Genomic DNA, 17,174 nt, shown 5'->3' on the forward strand with positions numbered 1-17,174 from the left:
CACTCGTCGATTTACTCTCCCGGTTCCGATTTCGATTGGGCGCAATTGAGTTTCGTCTTTTCTAAGAAAAAGTGACGGGCCTCACGGTATCATGTTGCGGACGTCGAATGTGTCCGTCGTCGGAGGCCGAATTGGGTCTTTCTGCTGTCGAGAAAGCGGGACTGGGTCGTCGGGCCCTTTTTTGATATCGGCGGGAGCTTTTGGTCGAGGCGGCGGAATGACGTTAATTAATCGGATTGGCCCTTCGGCGAGCGAGCGACTTTCAGCCTCTCCGGGCTGGTGGACATAGGTCGGTCGCTGAGCGGGCAGGGGTACCAGCCTGAGAGTGAACAGCCACAGGCGCTGAGGGTCCCGCACTAGCAGCGGCCAGGCCAACCAGAGCGGGCGGCTGCTCACCTCACCCCTCAGGGAACCTCCCGGGTGAACGCCGCCAGAGGCCAAAAATTTGGGATCCAGAGCGAAGGAGAAAAGGCTATCGCGACTTCCGACGACAGTTGCTTACCTAGCTGCTGCACCTGCGCCGGCCCCCGTTTGACCACACAACGCAGAGGCCATTGAGGAGGCTCACTGAAGCGACATTCACCGACCTCCACCGACCTCGCCAATCGATTGAGACGCCGAAGCAGCCATGGCGGGAGGTCTCACCAAGTACAGGCACTTGAGCCGCAACTCGTCGGCGCGACAGGCCCTCCTCCGCGGCCTCGTCACCTCCCTCGTGACCCACGAGCACATCCAGACCACCTACGCCAAGGCGAAGGAGGCCCAGCGCATGGCCGAGAAGCTCATTACCCTCGCGAAGAGGAACAATGAGGAGACCAAGCGGAAGGTCCAGGCCATGCTCTACGTACGCCACACCCACCACCGCTGTCTGGATGGTACCATAGCAGGACGGAAATCTGACTGACAACGATCTCTAGACCCCCCACGACCTTCTCCCCAAGGTCTTTGGTGAGCTGCGCGAACGTTACGCCGAGCGCCCCGGCGGCTACACCCGTGTCCTCCGCACCGAGCCCCGAAACACATACGACCAGGCTCCTTCCGCCATCCTCGAGCTCCTCGATGGGCCGCGTGATATCCGCTTCGCCATGACGGCCAAGGCTGTCGCCAGGGACATGAAGAACGGCACCGAATCTACCGAGCTTACCCTTAAGAACAAGCAGAAGGTGACGAGGTATCGCAAGGACGGCAGTCAAGCCTTTGACGCCTTGGTGGAAAGGTTCAACGAGGAACCAAAAACCAAGCAAATCAGACTGAGAAACGTTTACAAAAAGAAACGTGGACGCATCCCAGGATCCAGGAGAGCGAAGAAGGGAACAGTCAAGGCCGAGACTTGAGGAAGTGAAGGCACTGGTGCGGTAGAAACCGCATGCTGAGCCAATGCAGGGGCGGAGGTGGACGGCGGAGGTGCTCAAAAAACGATCTGTAACTCTTTTTTTGGTGTACCATCAACGAGAAATACCTGGCCAGTCTATAGATTATGGTCGTGTGGGGTATACATGTATACTATGACAAAATAACTTTTTCAAGCCTGCCAGATGAGCAGGCGCAACTTCCATCTCTCTCTTGTAGCCCCTCTCGATTTACACAAAGTCAAAAGTATCACCCTTCTCCTGGATCATCTTGCCTACGCGCTGCGTGCCGACAATGCGCTCCAGTCTCATGACGTCGTATTTGGAGAACATGGCCCTGATGGTACCCTGTCCAGGCTCAATCAGAAGGTTCTGCTCGCTATGGGCAAGGTAACCTCCAGCGATCTCGCGATAGAAGATCGGGTTGTCCGGCAGACCGTACATGATTACCCGCTGAACGCCGCGCAGGTTGTACCGTCTGAAGTGGTGCGCACGCTCCGTATACAGAAGAACCTTGTGCCGGCCGGTTGTGAAGTGAGAGCGAGCGCGGGATACTTCCGGGACCTCCGAGTATTCGGAAATGGTGCCGAAGGAGAGAACCCCGACGGCGGCATTGGTGGCGAAGTAGTTCCTCACGCGGACGAAATCGAGGTAGGAGGGGATGAAGATGAGGGTTCCGCTGGTGTCCTTGGCGCGCTTGATGAGGGAGGGGAGGATCGCCGAGACGAAGTAGTCGAAGCGGGCGTCGGGTTCCTTGTCGATGGACTTGGCCTCGAAGCGGGAGAAGGTCTGGCGCGCCTTGAGGCCGAGCTGCTGGAGGACGCCAGAGTAGTCTGCCTGGAATCGAATCTTGCCGGCCCAGTTATGGCATTGGGTGCGGAAGAGCTCCGTCAACTCTGGCGTGTTGAAGGCGGAGAGGATGACGGTCTGTCGGAAGTACTTTGACCAGTCCTCAAGATACCAACTGCGCACACGACTGAAGTCACACCCGTGGGCGTCCTTGGGCTGGAGGTTCATATGCTCAAAGATGTACTCAACATGCTCCCAGTTCTGCATGAGCTGGGCGTCGGCCTGGTCGACCACAACCAACTCAATGGAACTCAAAAAGTCGTAATCCATCTTCTTCTTGTCTTCCTCGGAGCCAATGGCCATCCGCAGACCCAAGGGACTGGCGAAAAGAATGTCCGAGTTGTAAAACTGGGAGAAGTACTTGATGGTCTTGCGGGTGAACTTCATGCCGATGCGAAACATGTCGTCGTCGTTGCCTTCAAAGAGGTCGCGGAAATCTTCAGGCTTGTCGTCGCCAAACTTTACCTCTTCGTCGATATAGGCTTCCTCGAAACGCTTTCTGTTTTCGCGCTGGTCGGGCGCGCAGAGCGCTTCGATGGTGTTCACCATCTTCAAGCACGACTGTCGCGTTGGTAGAATGAAGAGGACCTTGGGACGTGTGAAACCCTGATCTCTCAGCTCCAGGTCGGCATTTTCTTCCTTGGCCAGCTTGTAATTGTTCTTGATGACGCGGTCGCGAGTTCTACGAAATGTTAGAGAAGCCCCTGAATTCCGTCGGTGTGTGAGAGGAGCTTACTTGAAGACATGGTTGACGGCATGCAAGCACACGAGCTGCCTCAACCCTTCCGAATTCTTGATGTCGCGATTGTCGTATAAGACGTCGTTATAGTTGAAAAGAACCGGTGCCATTGCTTGCTGCAACGTGTTAAGTGGCGAGATCTTTTTCGATGCAGACTCTTTGAGCTTCTGCTTGAGCTTGAGGCTCTCCAAGCTTGAGATTGGTGATGGAATTGACGGCGCTTCTGAACCTTCAGACTGAGGATACGTGACGACAGCCTTAGACACCTTGGACATGCTTCGCTTGAAAGTCCAGCCGTTCTTCTGAATCGCCTTGACCTTTTTCGTGTAGGTGTCTTCATCGGGGGTCGCAAAGTGGTTGTCAAACGGATCCGTCGCATCAACATCATCTTCGTCGTCGCTTTCCGCCTCCTCATCAGCGAGATCGGCTGAAGGATCCTCTTCCTCGGCCTCATCAACCCTGTCGACGTCCTTCTCACCAGCGTCCTCATCTTCATCCTCGTCTTCAGAAGACTCCTCTGCTGCTGCTGTCGCCTTGGCGGCACTCTCAGGCTTGCCGCTGTCCAGTTTTCTCCTCTTTGCACTCGGCTCTGTGGATTCTGTGAACCCTTGCAAGAGTGCCATGTAAGGACGGGAGTTCTGAGGTTGCTCATCCACATCTTCGTCCTCATCATCATCAGACATGGAGACATCAGAGTCTTCCTCCACTTCGGAATCCATCTCCTCACCAGACTCAGAACCAGACGACCTGGTTTCATTAGTTTGTGGAAATTGACCCAGAAACAGACAAACTTACTCATTTTCTTCCAGACGGGCAGTGTTGAAGCGAGATCGACCCGGGCCGCCTCCTCTACCTCTGCCTCTGCCGCCTCTCCCACCACGCCCGCGAGCACCACCTCTTCCTCCTCCCCTGAAGCCAGCACGGCCTCTGCCTCGAGGACCCATTCTCTTGAGAATTATTCACTGAAATAACCAAAACGAAGGTGAAAAGTGGGAAATGAGACAAACAGACACGCATTCACCTGGTCGCAAAAAAAAAGTTGTAAGTCGGCCATGCTCAGCATTGCAGAAATTCCACACCAAAGTCACCAGCCACAGCGGGGCCGTCCGACGCCTCGAAAAACTTCTTATCGGTGCTTATCTTAGCGCGCACAACCTAGTCCGAATCGCAAAATCCCGCCCGCCAAAGCGAAAGGGTACGCCCGCGCCGGTGCAGAGAGTTTCGAGAATTTTGAACGACCATTTTCCATCGCGAATAGGGACCCGAGACGAATCCACTTTGCCAGCAGTCAATTTTGGCCCGTCCACCACTGCCCAAACCCGCCCCTCCCTCCTCCTCCTGTCCTGCCTCCCCTTTCTCTCCCAAACGCAACAAACCTCTCTTACGTCGGCCAACTATTTCGACAACATACCTGCCCAGCATGGCTGTCGCCGAAACTGAGAAGTTCCTCCACCTCTCGCGGCCCATCGCGCCGGCGACGGTTGGCCTTCAGGGCACTATTGCCCCGCTCACCGTCAACATCCAACCCCAGGTACGAACACCTCGAACTCATGCGCTGCAGAACCTCATCGTTTGCGCCTGAGCCACGCACTATGCAAATGTCATCATAGCTTTTGCATACAGCATATACACCTCTTCAACCTTGGTCGTCGACCCCTCTTTCAGTTCACCCCAAGCTAACGCTGCCCCTCCCCCATAGGCCATCCTCTCCATTCTCGACCATGCCGTTCGAAGAGACATCCGCGATACGCAATCAACCCGCGTTATCGGCGCCCTCGTCGGTGTCCGCTCCGAAGATGGCACCGAGGTCGAAGTGCGCTCCTGCTTCGCCATCCCTCACACCGAAAACGAGGACCAGGTCGAGGTGGACGTCGACTACCAGAAGAACATGCTCGCCCTCACCCTCAAGGCCTCCCCGCGTGAGTCCCTGCTGGGTTGGTACACCACCACCCACGAGCTCAACTCCTTCTCCGCCCTGATCCAGAACTTCTTCGCCTCCCCGGACACCGGCACCTTCCCCCACCCCGCCGTCCACCTGACCATCAGCACCGACCCGACCGCCGAAATCGAGGCCCGCTGCTACATCTCCGCCCCCGTCGCCGTCAACGCCGAGCGCGCCGCCGAGAGCTGCCTCTTCATCCAGGTGCCTCACAAGCTCATGTACGGCGACGCCGAGCGCAGCGCCCTCGAGGCCATCTCCATGGCCAAGGACAACGAGGACCGCGTCGCCCCCGTCGTCTCCGACATCGAGGGCCTCGCCCGCTCCATCGAGCAGGGTACCAACCTGATCGAGCGTGTCAGCGAGTGGGTCAACGGCATCCTCGACGAGGACGAGGAGCCCAACCACGCCCTCGGCCAGTACCTCATGAACGCCCTGTCTCTCGCCCCCAAGGTCGACCCCTCCCAGATCGAGCACGACTTCAACAACCACATCCAGGACGTCCTCATGGTCTCCTACCTCGCCAACACCATCCGCACCCAGATCGACCTGTCGCAAAGGCTGGCGACGGCCAACCTCACCGGTGGCGAGAAGGATGGCGAGGGCAAGGCGGCCGAGGGCGGCGAGAAGGGCGAGCAGCGGGGTCAGCGGGGTGGCAAGCGTGGTGGACGTGGCGGCGGCCGTGGTGGTGGCCAGAACAGAGAGCCCAGGGAGCCTCGGGAGCCCCGCGAGCCGAGGGAACCCACGGAGTAAATGCAGCTTTAATTGTCGACCAACCAAAAAAAGGGGTTTGCACAGTACATTCTTTCTCATGGAAAATTCTGTGAGAAGATGGGGGGACATAAAACGGGGAGAAGGGAACCGTCGGAGGTTGAAAGAGCAAGTAAGCCAGCAGGCGGTGCTGATATTTTTTCCATCCCGCCGCAAGGTAGCAAGCATGGCATCATGAGGAATTCCACACTTGAAAAACCGTCATGGCGTTATGGCAGTGGCAGGATAGACGGCCTAGGGTTAGAATGCGCTAGGCAGTTGCAATGATGATATTCACGCTTTCATGCACAAGTTCAGCATAACACACATATTTCACATGACCTTTTGAGAGATAAAACCTGAGTGACAATTAAGTTGCGTAAAGTGCTCTAGCATGCAATAGCCTACATGATCTGATGCCATCCTGTCCTCCGTTTGAACGCCAATATGCTGTACCTTGTAAACCCCCAGACGCCAGTCGTTCTACCAGAGACCATCTACAGCGACGTCAAACGCGCACCTAAACGCCCATGTTCGGCTTTTGCGGCAAAGTAGCAGGGTTGCCGTAGTGCGGCAGGTGGCTGAACGTCTGTCCGGCCGGGCCCTGAGGGATGACGGGTTTGTTAGGGATGTGAGGAGACGGGTTTTGGGGGAGATGTTGAGAAGGATGCTGCGGCGGAATGTGAGGACCCGGTGCTTGGGGGATGGTGTTGAGATGGTGAGGGTGTTGTGACGGCGGGCCGTGGTAAGAGGGAATAGAGTTGTTTGACCCCTGTCTAGCCATACCATAACCTGCTACAACGCCGTACGGTGCAGGCGGGCCCGGTTGCTGATATCCGGCATACGCCAGGTGAGGTGAGCCGATCTGGGGGCTGCCATGATGGGATCCAGGGGCGCTGAACGGGGGTTGAGGCGGCTGCATCGGAGCCATGCCGCCACCCGGGACAAATGATTGCGTCTTGGGGTTGAAGGCGTGACGGTTGTAGCTACCCGGAATGGGATGCTGGCTCTTAGGGTCATTGGGGTTGACATTGGCTGGCAGCTGCCCGTACATATAAGGCACAGTGCTCTGTCCAGGCGGAGCGGACATGCCCCGCGGGGTGTAGGATGCTGCATTAGGCCCGGATGGCGGCATCGCCGCCGGAGCCGGACCTGGCGCAAAGCCCTGCTGCCAGCCGGCTTGGGCGGGAGCAGGTCCAGGAGCAGGTCCACCATAACCCCGAGCAGCGGCGTTCGGAGGTGGCTGGAATGAAGGTTGGCTGGTCTGAGGAGAATACTAGCACTAAGTCAGAGAGGGATGGAATGCGAAGGTAGCAGAGCTCCTTACCTGGGCCATGTTAGGATACGCGTTATAACCTGAGTTGGGCATCATTGGAGCAAAAGATTGCGTCGGAGTGGTGTTGTAGGGAGGAGGCTGTATCTGATTCGAATAGGGTTGTTGAACCGGAGCCCCGTACTGATTGGACACAGGGACGTATTGCGGCTGCGGCATCCAGGTCTGTTGCTGAGGACCCCAGTACGGGGTATAGTTGTGTCGTGAATCGAAGCTGTCCGAATCGTCACGTCTTTGCTTCCCAGTCTTGCCCCTCTTTCCAGCATTCGATTTGTCTCTCGCCGAGACGGAGCTGGCTCGTGAAATTCCATTTTCGCCCTCGTTGTCTGCAGTAGCTGTCAGCCGGAGGTGTCCACATTACCACATCTGTGACAACATACCAGGGGTTGACTCTCCGGTCTTCTCCGAGTTGCCAAAGATCCTCTCTCGGGCCTGCTTGTAGGCCTCCTCACGTTGTTCTCTCGATAGCCTGTTCTGGTCAGCAAAGAAAACTACTCAGCCAAGGGGTAATGACGCACTTTTGATTCCCAGCCGCATTCTTGTCCTTGGAATCACTTCCAGTTTCGGACGTGGGCTTCGATGGCGAGGCGCTGGCGGTTGCAAGCTCCCCATCCTCACCACGTCGCATGATCTTCCTGGGGAGAACGGCAGGAGGCGGTGGCGTCTCAGCACTAGTTTCCGGAGCCGCAATACTAGCTAAAGACTCGGGAACTCTGGCGTACGGAGTTCTGAAGATTCGCACAGATCCAATTCGTGCTTCATATTGATGCGTCATTCGATAGTAATCAGCCAACTTGTGGGTTAACATTCTGCAGAATGAGTTGGATGGAGGAAAATCCATATAAGGTTCCCTGTATTTGTCAGTACGATGCTCCGTTACATTTGGCACCGGGACTTACTTGGAATTCTGAACAAACTTGATCAGTTCCGCCTCTAATCTAAGCAGAAAAAGTCGGTCTTTGGGAGACGCCATGGCTTCTAAAAGCTTTTCATCCGGTGCCTGCCCGTAGATCGTGTTCAAGAGATTGGCGGAGTCGGGTAAGTTGGCCGACAGCGCATTCGCAGAAGGCTGTTGCTGATCTGAGGACGCGCTCTGTGGCGTAATCATGCCCTGGCTCAATGATCCAGATACGGGTTGGGCAAGACGGCGGTCTGGCATGTCGCCGAGCTGAATGATGCCTCTAGCACGCGCGGCGATGTCTGACCCCATCCTAGAGTTGGGCAGGTTCGGCCCGCGAAACGAGAAGGCGTCATCGTCTTCGGCAGCAGCAGCTTTCACGCTGGCACTGTCATCAGGACGCAGCGATTCCTTCTCATCAAGCGCAAAGGTAGTTCCTGAAGTAATGCTCTTCCCGTCTAAACTAGCAGGCTTCGTTCCAAGCTCGGAGCTTGAATCCGCTCTCTGAGAATCATCCGATCCATCCTTAGTTGCGGATTTTGATCTCTCGGTGAACGTTGAGCCCGTTCCGTTAACGACAAGACTGGGAGTTCGTCCAATGTTCAAATCCTTCAGTCCATCGACGACGGGGTCGCTTGAGTCGGGCTTCTTGGGCGGAGATGGCTCGCGTTGAGTGGCCGTCGATGCGGTTTTCGTAGAGCCCATGACGGCAGATGGGTGGTTATCGGCGCCGTTTGCAACAACAGGTGTGGGGGCGCCAGTCAGCGCAGGCTGTTCAGGGCGTTCTTGGGATGGCGCGGCGACTCGTCGCACGGTAGTGACAGGAGGATAATCTTTCGATGCTGAAGCAGCGACCTGAGAAAAGTGATCGTTAGCACGCGGCGCAAGGTAGGAGCTCGTAGCCTCGAAACGAACGATAGACCGGGGAGGTATGCACCTTTGCGAAAGATGGTTTGGGTATGTCCGTTGGCATTTGGGCGGTAGCCATAGCTCGAGTCGATGGCTAGAAGGAGTTTGTAGGGCGTTGGATAATAGGATGGAAGTGAAGGTCGTCGTCTGATGGGTATAGTTGCGCTGGAAGACAGCAGCGCGCGGGGGGGACGAATTGAATTTCGGCTCAAGAACGATTAAAGACGGTATCCGAAATCAAGGAACAAAATGTATCAAGGCGGGCCTGCAGAGCGAGAAAGAAGTTCCGTGGATCATTGTCGGGAGAGGGCTGTCATCGTTGCTGTCGTATTTCCCGTCAAGGTGTTGATATTTGATGGCGCCGGTACTCTTGTTCGTTGGAGAAACTGGCTGGTTGATGATGTCCGACGATGCCTCGACTAGGTCTGCGCCTGGCGGCTATCTGTTAGCGGCTGTAGCCAGAGCTTGTTCGCAGCAAGACGGCGGTAGGGCGCACGGCAGGTTTGGCGAGGCGGCCAGATTTTCGGCGGGCTGCGAGGCGGATAGACCGTCACAAGCAGGAGTCAAAGGAGGGGGTGGTGGTGTGGGTGGTGTGGTGTGGGCGACGTTGGTGGGAGGAATTGGGAAGAGAGCTGTGTGGGTTTTTGGATTGCGCTGGAAGGGGAAAAAGAGGATGGGGAAACTGGAGAAGGCGGAAAGGAAGCGACACTTTCGCACCTTACCTCACTCACTCACCCACAGAGGCTCGCCAGCTGTCTTGCTTGCTTCAAGCAATGGATGAACAGACAGGGGGCTATAAAGTCTGGAAGACAACAAGAAGGTTCTTCCTACTTTTCAATTTCGGGTCCTCTTCCGCTCTCTTGCTCTCTCACTGAGACCTTGAGTCGCTTAAAGTGCTCTGTCTCGCGTTGCGTGTTGAGCCGTGGGTCTGTTCGATCGCTCCCCTCGGTCGCAGAGCCGGAGTTGAGGAACAAGAAGCTTAAATGCCGACAGGTCCTTGACGTGCGGATGGTGGTCTCAAGTCGGTACAGATGGTGTCAGACAACTGCCATCCCCCTCCGCAACGTCTTGTGGGACGTCAGGCTGAAGAATGAGGTATGGTCACAGATATTCTGGTGAGGACTGAAAAGGTCTCGGGCCTGAACTGGCTGGCGAAAGACAAAAAGGCCACAGCCTGAGCCAAAAGTGGCTTAGTCCCGGCAGATTCCTAACTCTGGAGTGTGGCTGGTGCACCGCTGGTGCACTCCACTGCGAAAAGGAGGCTGGAGGACCCAAGCCAGGCGAAGCGCGGTCACTTTTCCGTCACTGGCTGCTTTAGCGATGCCAGCTGGCACACTTACGTAAGGCGTGCCGTAATTCAGGGTCCACGAGCAGTCCAGCACTGCTGTCACCTGTGGATGTGACGTCTCCTTCTGCTGTTCGCGCCTGCCCAAGCCTCTTTCGGTCGTGAAATAATCGATGCCCCGGGCCCGTACACTCACTGGCTTGCAAGTCTCAGCTCCGTCGGCAAGAGTTCACACTCATCCACAATCACATCATTAGCCACAACGACGCTGTTACACCCAAGGCTTAGACTCACAGCAACTGGGCGAAACGAAACATTGTCCGACCCGAACCCACCTGCGACACTGCAGATATAGGCCCTGGAATAGACGACAACCGAGACTGACAGACTGGTGCGGGACGCCAGAACATCAACAATCGACGTCTACCAGCGGAACCCACTATCATCGCCAATGCATTCCTATAGAGGACGCGGCGGCCCTCGCCAGCAAACCCCGGCCAACGTCCAGTGTCAAAAGTGTCTGAAGAGAGATATGTACAGTACTGCCAGCGGCATCGCGAACTCACGCTGACTTTCGCAGAACGTCACTATTCATATGAGTGTAAAGAGTCAGCTGCAGCCAGACCCTACGTGTCTCGGCCCTCTCGAACGCAGCAGCTGCGCAATCCCAAACTCATGCCCAAGCTGACAAATGATGTGCCGGATGACGCGCAGAGAAAGTCAGTTACACATATCAGCTGAGCGCCTGTTTTCGTTTATCGCTAACCAAAGTACAGAAAAGGTGTGGCGGATGAGGAGCTTGCGAAGAAAGAGGCTGAGAGAGCCAGGAAGCGGGAATTGGAGGAGCGCGACGAAGAGCTCATCAGGCAGACAGAGGCGAAACGTCAGCGATCGGAGTCGGTTGATTCTGTTTCCACCATCTCGACCAACCGTTCTGCCTCGCCGCCACCCAAACGTCGTTCCCCGTCACCCGCACCCGCTCGCCGCAGCTTGAGGTCTCCTGAAGACGGCTACGGAAGTCGACGCAGGTCCTTCAGCCCCGAAAGCGATGATGATCGCTCTGTATCCCGGAGGTCTGCAAGAAGTCGGCAAACGCAATCGCCGCCTCGCCGCCGCCAACGGTCTCTTTCCAGAGACAGCCGCTCTCCTCCTGTCAACAGTGCCAGGAGATATCGCGAGAGAGGAGACGATTACGCAAGACCCGCGGCCAGACAAAATCAGGCACCCCAGCGTTCTCGTGAATCTCCTGGCTCCCGAGAGTCTTCAGTATCGCGTGATGGTGGTGTTCGTGGCAATCGACGGTCTTTGTCCTCATCTCCTGACCGACGGGGCCCAAGATTTGACAATCGTTCAAACCGAAGCGGCGAGAGAAATTTTAGAGGCGCGTCAACTGGCCGATTTGGACGAGGCGGCAGGAACGACAGGCAAGAAAGACAACCGGAGCAGAGACAACCCCAACGCGAACGCAGTCTCAGTCCATTCAGCAAGAGACTGGCCCTGACGCAGTCGTTGAATACGGGCAGATAGCCGTGGGTATCAATTAGTTGTAGAATCGGTGACATACCCGTCCCCAAGACCATAATACAATGTACTTTTAATGTTCGCATACAATGCCTTGTTCAGACGGCCAGGTCTTCGTCCAGCTCCCTCTCGCGTCGCTCCTCTTCTTCTTCCTCCCTCTCTCGCACACGCAGTCCCTCCACTAATGCGACGCCATCTACTCCCGACGCGTTGCCTTCTCCGCTTCCTCCCTCGACCTGCTTCGACTTCTGAGCATTGGTAATGCGCTCTCGTACGAGTCTTGCAATGGCGTTGTCCGTCCTAACATTGAGAACCTCCAATTTCTTCTCCAAGTCCCTCTTCAAATCCCAGTTCGGCTTCTTCGGCTGGAGCTTGAACAGATCGATACCCTTGTCGTCCTGCGCTTCCTCGGCTGCTTTCTCCTTCACGTCGGCTTCGATGTCTGCCGCCTGCTCCTCCAGCGTAGGCTTGTCCAGGTCTTGTATCGGTGGTGCCTCGAAGCCAAGCTTGGGTCCTCGCACTTCGGGGTCGTAGTTGCGGCCCGATAGGTGTATCCTTGTGACATCGTTCTCTATTGCCGGTGCCGACCCCTCACGTTCTGACTCTGGCGGCACAACTTCGTCTCCGGGTTGTTTTCTCTTGAGATTTTTGAGCTTCGCAAGGCGGGCCTTACGATCGTCGGCGGCCGCGCTTAAGCTCGCGTGTGAGCTCATTGTGGCGTCGTAGGTAGATTTGAGTGCTTGGGCGTGAAGTGACGGGTTTTCGATTCGCTGACCTCTCGAGTGGTCTGAGAGTTGCGTTGCTCTCTTAAGATAGGTTTGGATCAAGTAGGCCGCGAAGTCGGAGGTTGCCAGTTGGGAAAGCAGATTAGTTTCGTTATGGGCTGAAATTTATTGAGGTAGAGAGGTAGACCAACTGGAAGCTGGAACGCGGCGCACGGCAGGATTACAATGCTTCCACATTGCGCTAAGAAACGGCTGCACGGACTAATTGTTGGCACCTGCCGCTGCGCTTAAGCGCGAAGGTAGTTAGCAGGGGTTCGGATCTCCCCGGCGTCATCTGAAAATCTACATTCAACGCTCAACGCTCAAATTTCTCTTTAATTTTCTTACAGCAATCCATCCAGACCATACGCTGGATCTCTCAGTCTCACTGGCCCTTTGATAAACGCACCTACACATGCTCCGGGCCATTATTTGCAAGCCATGTCTGCAGCGATATCAGCAGCTTGGCCTTCGGCCTTTCACCACGTGCAGAGGCTATTTGCTGCCTCAAGATGCCGCACGTGAGGGGGACAAATTCATACAGTTTATCAACAAAAAAACAGAAGCTGCTCGCAAAGAAAAACTTCAACACACCACAACTTCTCCGCCTACAGAGCAACAGGGATTAGGCACGCAGAAACCTACCGTACCAACAGCTTCGTCTCCTCCTCACATGGTCAAATTATGGGTTCAAGAGTCGAAACACAACAAAATCGATCAAGCCATCCGCTGGAGTTATCTGCACCATGTACTCGATAAAAACCAAGCCAACGCTTGGGGAGAGTGGAAGCATGGCTTCGCGAACATCATCGAATGTCTGGCGGGACACGCAACCAGCAATCCAACGGCTCGACTCCTCGAAGGCGAAGCTTTCGAGAGCGCCATCAACGATTGGTCTTCCTGGGACAACAGGGAGAGAGAGGAGCTATTCAACACCGTTATCCTTTCTGCGCTGTGGTTCTGTCCTGGTAGAGCAATTGATGTCCTGCAGACTATCACACAGGATTGGCAGCCGCCAGCTTATGCCATGGTAGATGTCATCCACTTCCTCGCCATGTGGCAAATAGAGCTTCGCGGAGATGAGCTCCAGGCTCACGCTGCAGCTCTGTGTGACTTCGTGATGGGGCATGAGTTTCTCGTGCGCAGGCGCGATAACGGGCGTTTCGAAAACATGCGTTTTCGGCAAAACACCATCCACAATCTTATGAGATACGTCGACCCTGCACGAATACATGCCCTATACGAAGTCTTATCTAAACAGGAGCATCCGCTGCATCTTAACACCCTCTTCAAATTTGCTCATCGGCTATCTTCGGCGCCGGTTTACAAGCAAGCGTCACTTGAAATAGCTATCCGCGCAATGCAAGCAGAGGGCAAAGAAAAAGGAAAAGGACAGGCCATCGGAGACCTCCAAGGTTCAGCTTGGCGAAGTCTTTGCACATCAATATTGTCTTTGAATCCCGGAGACGTCGCACACGGCGAATTTTCGGCCGCGGATGCGTTCAGCGTGCTACTAGAGCATGGTTTCGTCCCCAACATGATCAACTACACGGCAATGATTCGAAACCTATGTTCATCGGGCGCAACTGACAAGGCTTGGAAAGTCTACGAGGCGATGAAGGGGAGTGGTATCGAGCCAGATTCGGTACTTCTCAGTACCCTGCTTGACGGCGCCAAGATGGAAAACTTGTCAGGGGTCATCAACAAGATTGTGGAGGAAGCCATCCGACTCAAAGCTGTCGACACTGTCTTTATGAACGACCTCTTGTACTCGATCCTTCACTTTTCTGAACTTGAGGCCAATGAGAAGCGGAAGCTAGGTCGGGCTGGCGTCATACCAGCCTTCGGCCCCATGCTTTACTACTACTCCAAAGCCTTCAACCTAGCCCCTTTGCAGGCTCTTATTCCTATGAACCTGTCCATGCACGTTCAGCAATACGGAAACAATTTGCCCCCAGAACGGCAGTTAGCTCGGCAGGTGTTTCCCGGTCTCGACGCAGCTACTTCCGCGGTCAGGAAAAAGATGGACCCGACAGCCTCCACGCTGGGTATCATGTTCATCGCCTTCGTCAAGAATCTTGCGCAACCGATTAAGCTCATCTCCTTATACGCCTACCTCCGACAACTGATCATCAACAGGCATCCTATGGCAATACAGCACGTTAAAGAGAAGGGCACTTTCATGTACGACGTGATTCTCAAGGCCCTAATGGGCCACAAACACATGCAGCGACCAGCGCTGGACATCGTCGGCGACATGCTTCATGATACCCTCGCGGAACGGGAGGCCAGCGAGAAGGAAACAAACGCCAGCCAAGAGACACAACTCCATCCACCCCCAAGCATTTACACCTGGAACATTCTTCTTGCCGGGTTCCTATTCAACCGAGACAAGGAGACTGGTGGCAGGATTCGCACGATGATGATGCAAAAGGGCGTCGAGCCGAATGAAGTCACCTGGAACACCCTCATTTCAGGCTACGCTGGACTGCAGGATGTCGGAAAGACAGTGCAATCGCTAAAAGGCCTCGAGCGTGCCGGCTACGAGGCGAGTGATTTCACTATCAGGGGTTTCTCGAGGTTGGTGAACAAGGAGAGGGCGTTTCACCACATGGAGAAGGGCTTGGATCTGGCCAAGGTCAAGGAGAATGCGGCAACCATGACGAGTCTGGAGCAAGCCGCGCCAGACAATATCAGTTCCAGCGCCTGGAGAGTGAACCTGGACGACCGACCCCCAAACACGCCGAGGCACCCGGTTCGGATCGTGAAGGTGAAGTATGGGAACCAGTTGTTTCGAAAGATCGAACGCCCGGGGCCAGTGTCTGAGAAGACAAACAAGCAAGGGATGATCAGATTTGTATAATAGAAATGATACCAAGCGAGAGAGACAGGAAACATTCGCCTCTCGGAAATGAACCTCGTATGCGCTGATGAAATACATTCAGTCTATTGATTATGCGATAAGTCCTTCCGCACAGGTGATTTCAATCTCACTTAATTGCGTCGCGCCGAGTAGAGACGTTCTAGGTGTCTGTTCAGCTTAGCATATAAGGTAGCGCTATCCTCACAGCAACTCATCTCCTAGATTAATTCGCTGTCTCTATATTACATAGCAAGCGACGCGCAGATTCTGCGTAAGATAGAATGCCTACAAACCTTATACTTAAGGATTAATAGAATGAGAGGGTCAAAAGAGTTCACCCCCGGTGTCGAACGGGGGCTACATCTCTTAGTGCACATGCTGGGACATCTCGCTTAGGTCGATCGATCAGGGAAGGGAGGGGCTCGGTATCGGTCGGTCGGGAGAGGGTCAGCCTGTCGTCGAGTAGGCATCGGTCGGTCGGTATCGGTCGGGGGGAGGGCAGCCTGTCGTCGCGTAGGCATCGGCGGGTCTCGATCGGGTTTCGAATGCTCGTCCTTGGACTCAACAGTTTGACCTGAACCACTACGCCTTAGTGGAATGCCTTCTGCTGTCGGTGAGATCTCTTGGGGACCAAGCCGTGTAAGTATGTCCTCTTCGTTGTCGTCGTTCTCAATGGGAAGGAGCGGGGGGTAAGGGGGCTGGGTGAAAGGTGAAAGGTGAGTTTGAGCTGGGATGAAATTCGCTTGCGACAGGCAACCATCACAGGCATGTGGACGGACTTCAGAAGTAGATTTTCAAGGTTGGGCCCGAGTTCAGGTCTGCTGGAGATCTCACTGGGAAAATGCTCTATGGAAAAGGGGCTGGGCGTGAAGCTCCAGGAATGGAATAGACTGTACCGTGATATCAAGGGACGAGATGGGGAGGTGCTCAGCGCGACAAAGAAAACATTCTAAGAAGCATTGGTCAATAAGCTACTCGAAAGTGACCCGGATCAACTTCGAATGATTGTGTGCTATGCTGTGGTATTCTTCTGGTAGTGATAACGATCCACAAGACTACGCCTCCTTACCCCTGAGATCACCCAAAGAAACCAAATTTCTCCCTATATCTACGACACGTAGGGGCTCAGCTACAGTATATCATTACCCGAGCCATTCTGGATACTACTAGCCTCGTCTTTGTAAATCTTCGCGGCTAACACGTTACTAGGCAGAGTGACTTCGAAAGAGGACGTGCATGCCATAATCCTATTGGAACGCAAGAGGATTGACGATGCAAGAAATATAGTATGTCCGGTCTATACCTGAATCGAAAAGAATATCTTCTGGGACTAATCGCTTACTGGTAGCAGACAGAAGTGAAGACTGGCCATAAAACCCGGTAGAGCATGCCAATTCGGACCATGAAGAGACGTAGGTTGGCGACCGAGGCGAGCTTGAGATATTAACAACAATTGCGACTGCAACATCATACCCATGGACGTGGCCGCATTATCAGCGAAGTAAAACAAGCGGAAAGAAGCTTCTTTGGGGGTGACCCGTGAGCCGCCACTCCAGAGACAGCTTTGGGTGTCCTGTAGCCCTTCCAGAGCAATGTTGGAAGGCGTCATGTTCGCAGCTTTCAACCGGAATCATGATTTAATGGTCATTGCAGGCAAAACAGTTGATCGCATTGCGTTCCTCTTACACAGCCAGCCTGCAATTAACACTGCTTTCAATGCCTCTCTCGAAGTCATGTAATAGCCATATCAGACCGACACAAGGTACTGCTAATTCAACTTTTGACATGTGCTTCGTTGACCGAGCCTCGCTATAGTAGCTACAGATGGTGTGTATATCATTACAGTCCGTTTCCCCAGCCGAGCCAACATGAGCTTATCAGACAGGGCAATCAAACGGCCCTCCTCCAGTCCCGGCATGAATGCATACCAAGGTCGTCTGACCCTCCAAACTCCTGCATGCTCTGGTAAACCAAA

At 54.7% G+C, this 17,174-nt stretch overlaps 7 protein-coding genes across 7 annotated transcripts; 4 read left to right on the forward strand and 3 right to left on the reverse strand.

Annotated features, from left to right (window-relative positions):
- Positions 1–628: 628 nt before the first annotated feature.
- Positions 629–1,334, forward strand: CGCS363_v012953 (54S ribosomal protein L8; the record flags this gene model as incomplete). Its single annotated transcript, XM_036644802.1, has 2 exons — positions 629–844; positions 918–1,334. The coding sequence occupies 2 exons, from the start codon at positions 629–631 to the stop codon at positions 1,332–1,334; spliced, it is 633 nt and encodes a 210-aa protein (XP_036489074.1).
- A 246-nt stretch (positions 1,335–1,580) lies between these two features.
- UTP25 (U3 small nucleolar RNA-associated protein 25) lies at positions 1,581–3,881 on the reverse strand (the record flags this gene model as incomplete). Its single annotated transcript, XM_036644803.1, has 3 exons — positions 1,581–2,880; positions 2,935–3,684; positions 3,733–3,881. The coding sequence occupies 3 exons, from the start codon at positions 3,879–3,881 to the stop codon at positions 1,581–1,583; spliced, it is 2,199 nt and encodes a 732-aa protein (XP_036489224.1).
- A 476-nt stretch (positions 3,882–4,357) lies between these two features.
- Positions 4,358–5,629, forward strand: CGCS363_v012955 (Eukaryotic translation initiation factor 3 subunit F; the record flags this gene model as incomplete). Its single annotated transcript, XM_036644804.1, has 2 exons — positions 4,358–4,468; positions 4,637–5,629. 2 exons carry the CDS (start codon positions 4,358–4,360, stop codon positions 5,627–5,629), a joined length of 1,104 nt encoding a protein of 367 aa, XP_036489213.1.
- A 517-nt stretch (positions 5,630–6,146) lies between these two features.
- On the reverse strand, positions 6,147–8,845 carry R3HDM1 (R3H domain-containing protein 1; the record flags this gene model as incomplete). Its single annotated transcript, XM_036644805.1, has 6 exons — positions 6,147–6,902; positions 6,954–7,285; positions 7,340–7,428; positions 7,478–7,810; positions 7,859–8,712; positions 8,795–8,845. The coding sequence occupies 6 exons, from the start codon at positions 8,843–8,845 to the stop codon at positions 6,147–6,149; spliced, it is 2,415 nt and encodes an 804-aa protein (XP_036489073.1).
- A 1,881-nt stretch (positions 8,846–10,726) lies between these two features.
- CGCS363_v012957 (uncharacterized protein) lies at positions 10,727–11,552 on the forward strand (the record flags this gene model as incomplete). Its single annotated transcript, XM_036644806.1, has 3 exons — positions 10,727–10,770; positions 10,828–10,934; positions 11,047–11,552. 3 exons carry the CDS (start codon positions 10,727–10,729, stop codon positions 11,550–11,552), a joined length of 657 nt encoding a protein of 218 aa, XP_036489072.1.
- A 118-nt stretch (positions 11,553–11,670) lies between these two features.
- cwf18 (Pre-mRNA-splicing factor cwf18) lies at positions 11,671–12,285 on the reverse strand (the record flags this gene model as incomplete). Its single annotated transcript, XM_036644807.1, has 1 exon — positions 11,671–12,285. The coding sequence occupies one exon, from the start codon at positions 12,283–12,285 to the stop codon at positions 11,671–11,673; it is 615 nt and encodes a 204-aa protein (XP_036489765.1).
- A 724-nt stretch (positions 12,286–13,009) lies between these two features.
- On the forward strand, positions 13,010–15,199 carry CGCS363_v012959 (Pentatricopeptide repeat-containing protein; the record flags this gene model as incomplete). The annotated part of the gene is made up of 1 exon (XM_036644808.1): positions 13,010–15,199. One exon carries the CDS (start codon positions 13,010–13,012, stop codon positions 15,197–15,199), a length of 2,190 nt encoding a protein of 729 aa, XP_036489764.1.
- Between the last annotated feature and the right edge of the window lie 1,975 nt (positions 15,200–17,174).

This window comes from Colletotrichum siamense (genome assembly GCF_013390195.1).
Source record: "Colletotrichum siamense strain Cg363 chromosome Unknown KSG_Cg363_contig09, whole genome shotgun sequence".
Classification (NCBI taxonomy): domain Eukaryota; kingdom Fungi; phylum Ascomycota; class Sordariomycetes; order Glomerellales; family Glomerellaceae; genus Colletotrichum; species Colletotrichum siamense.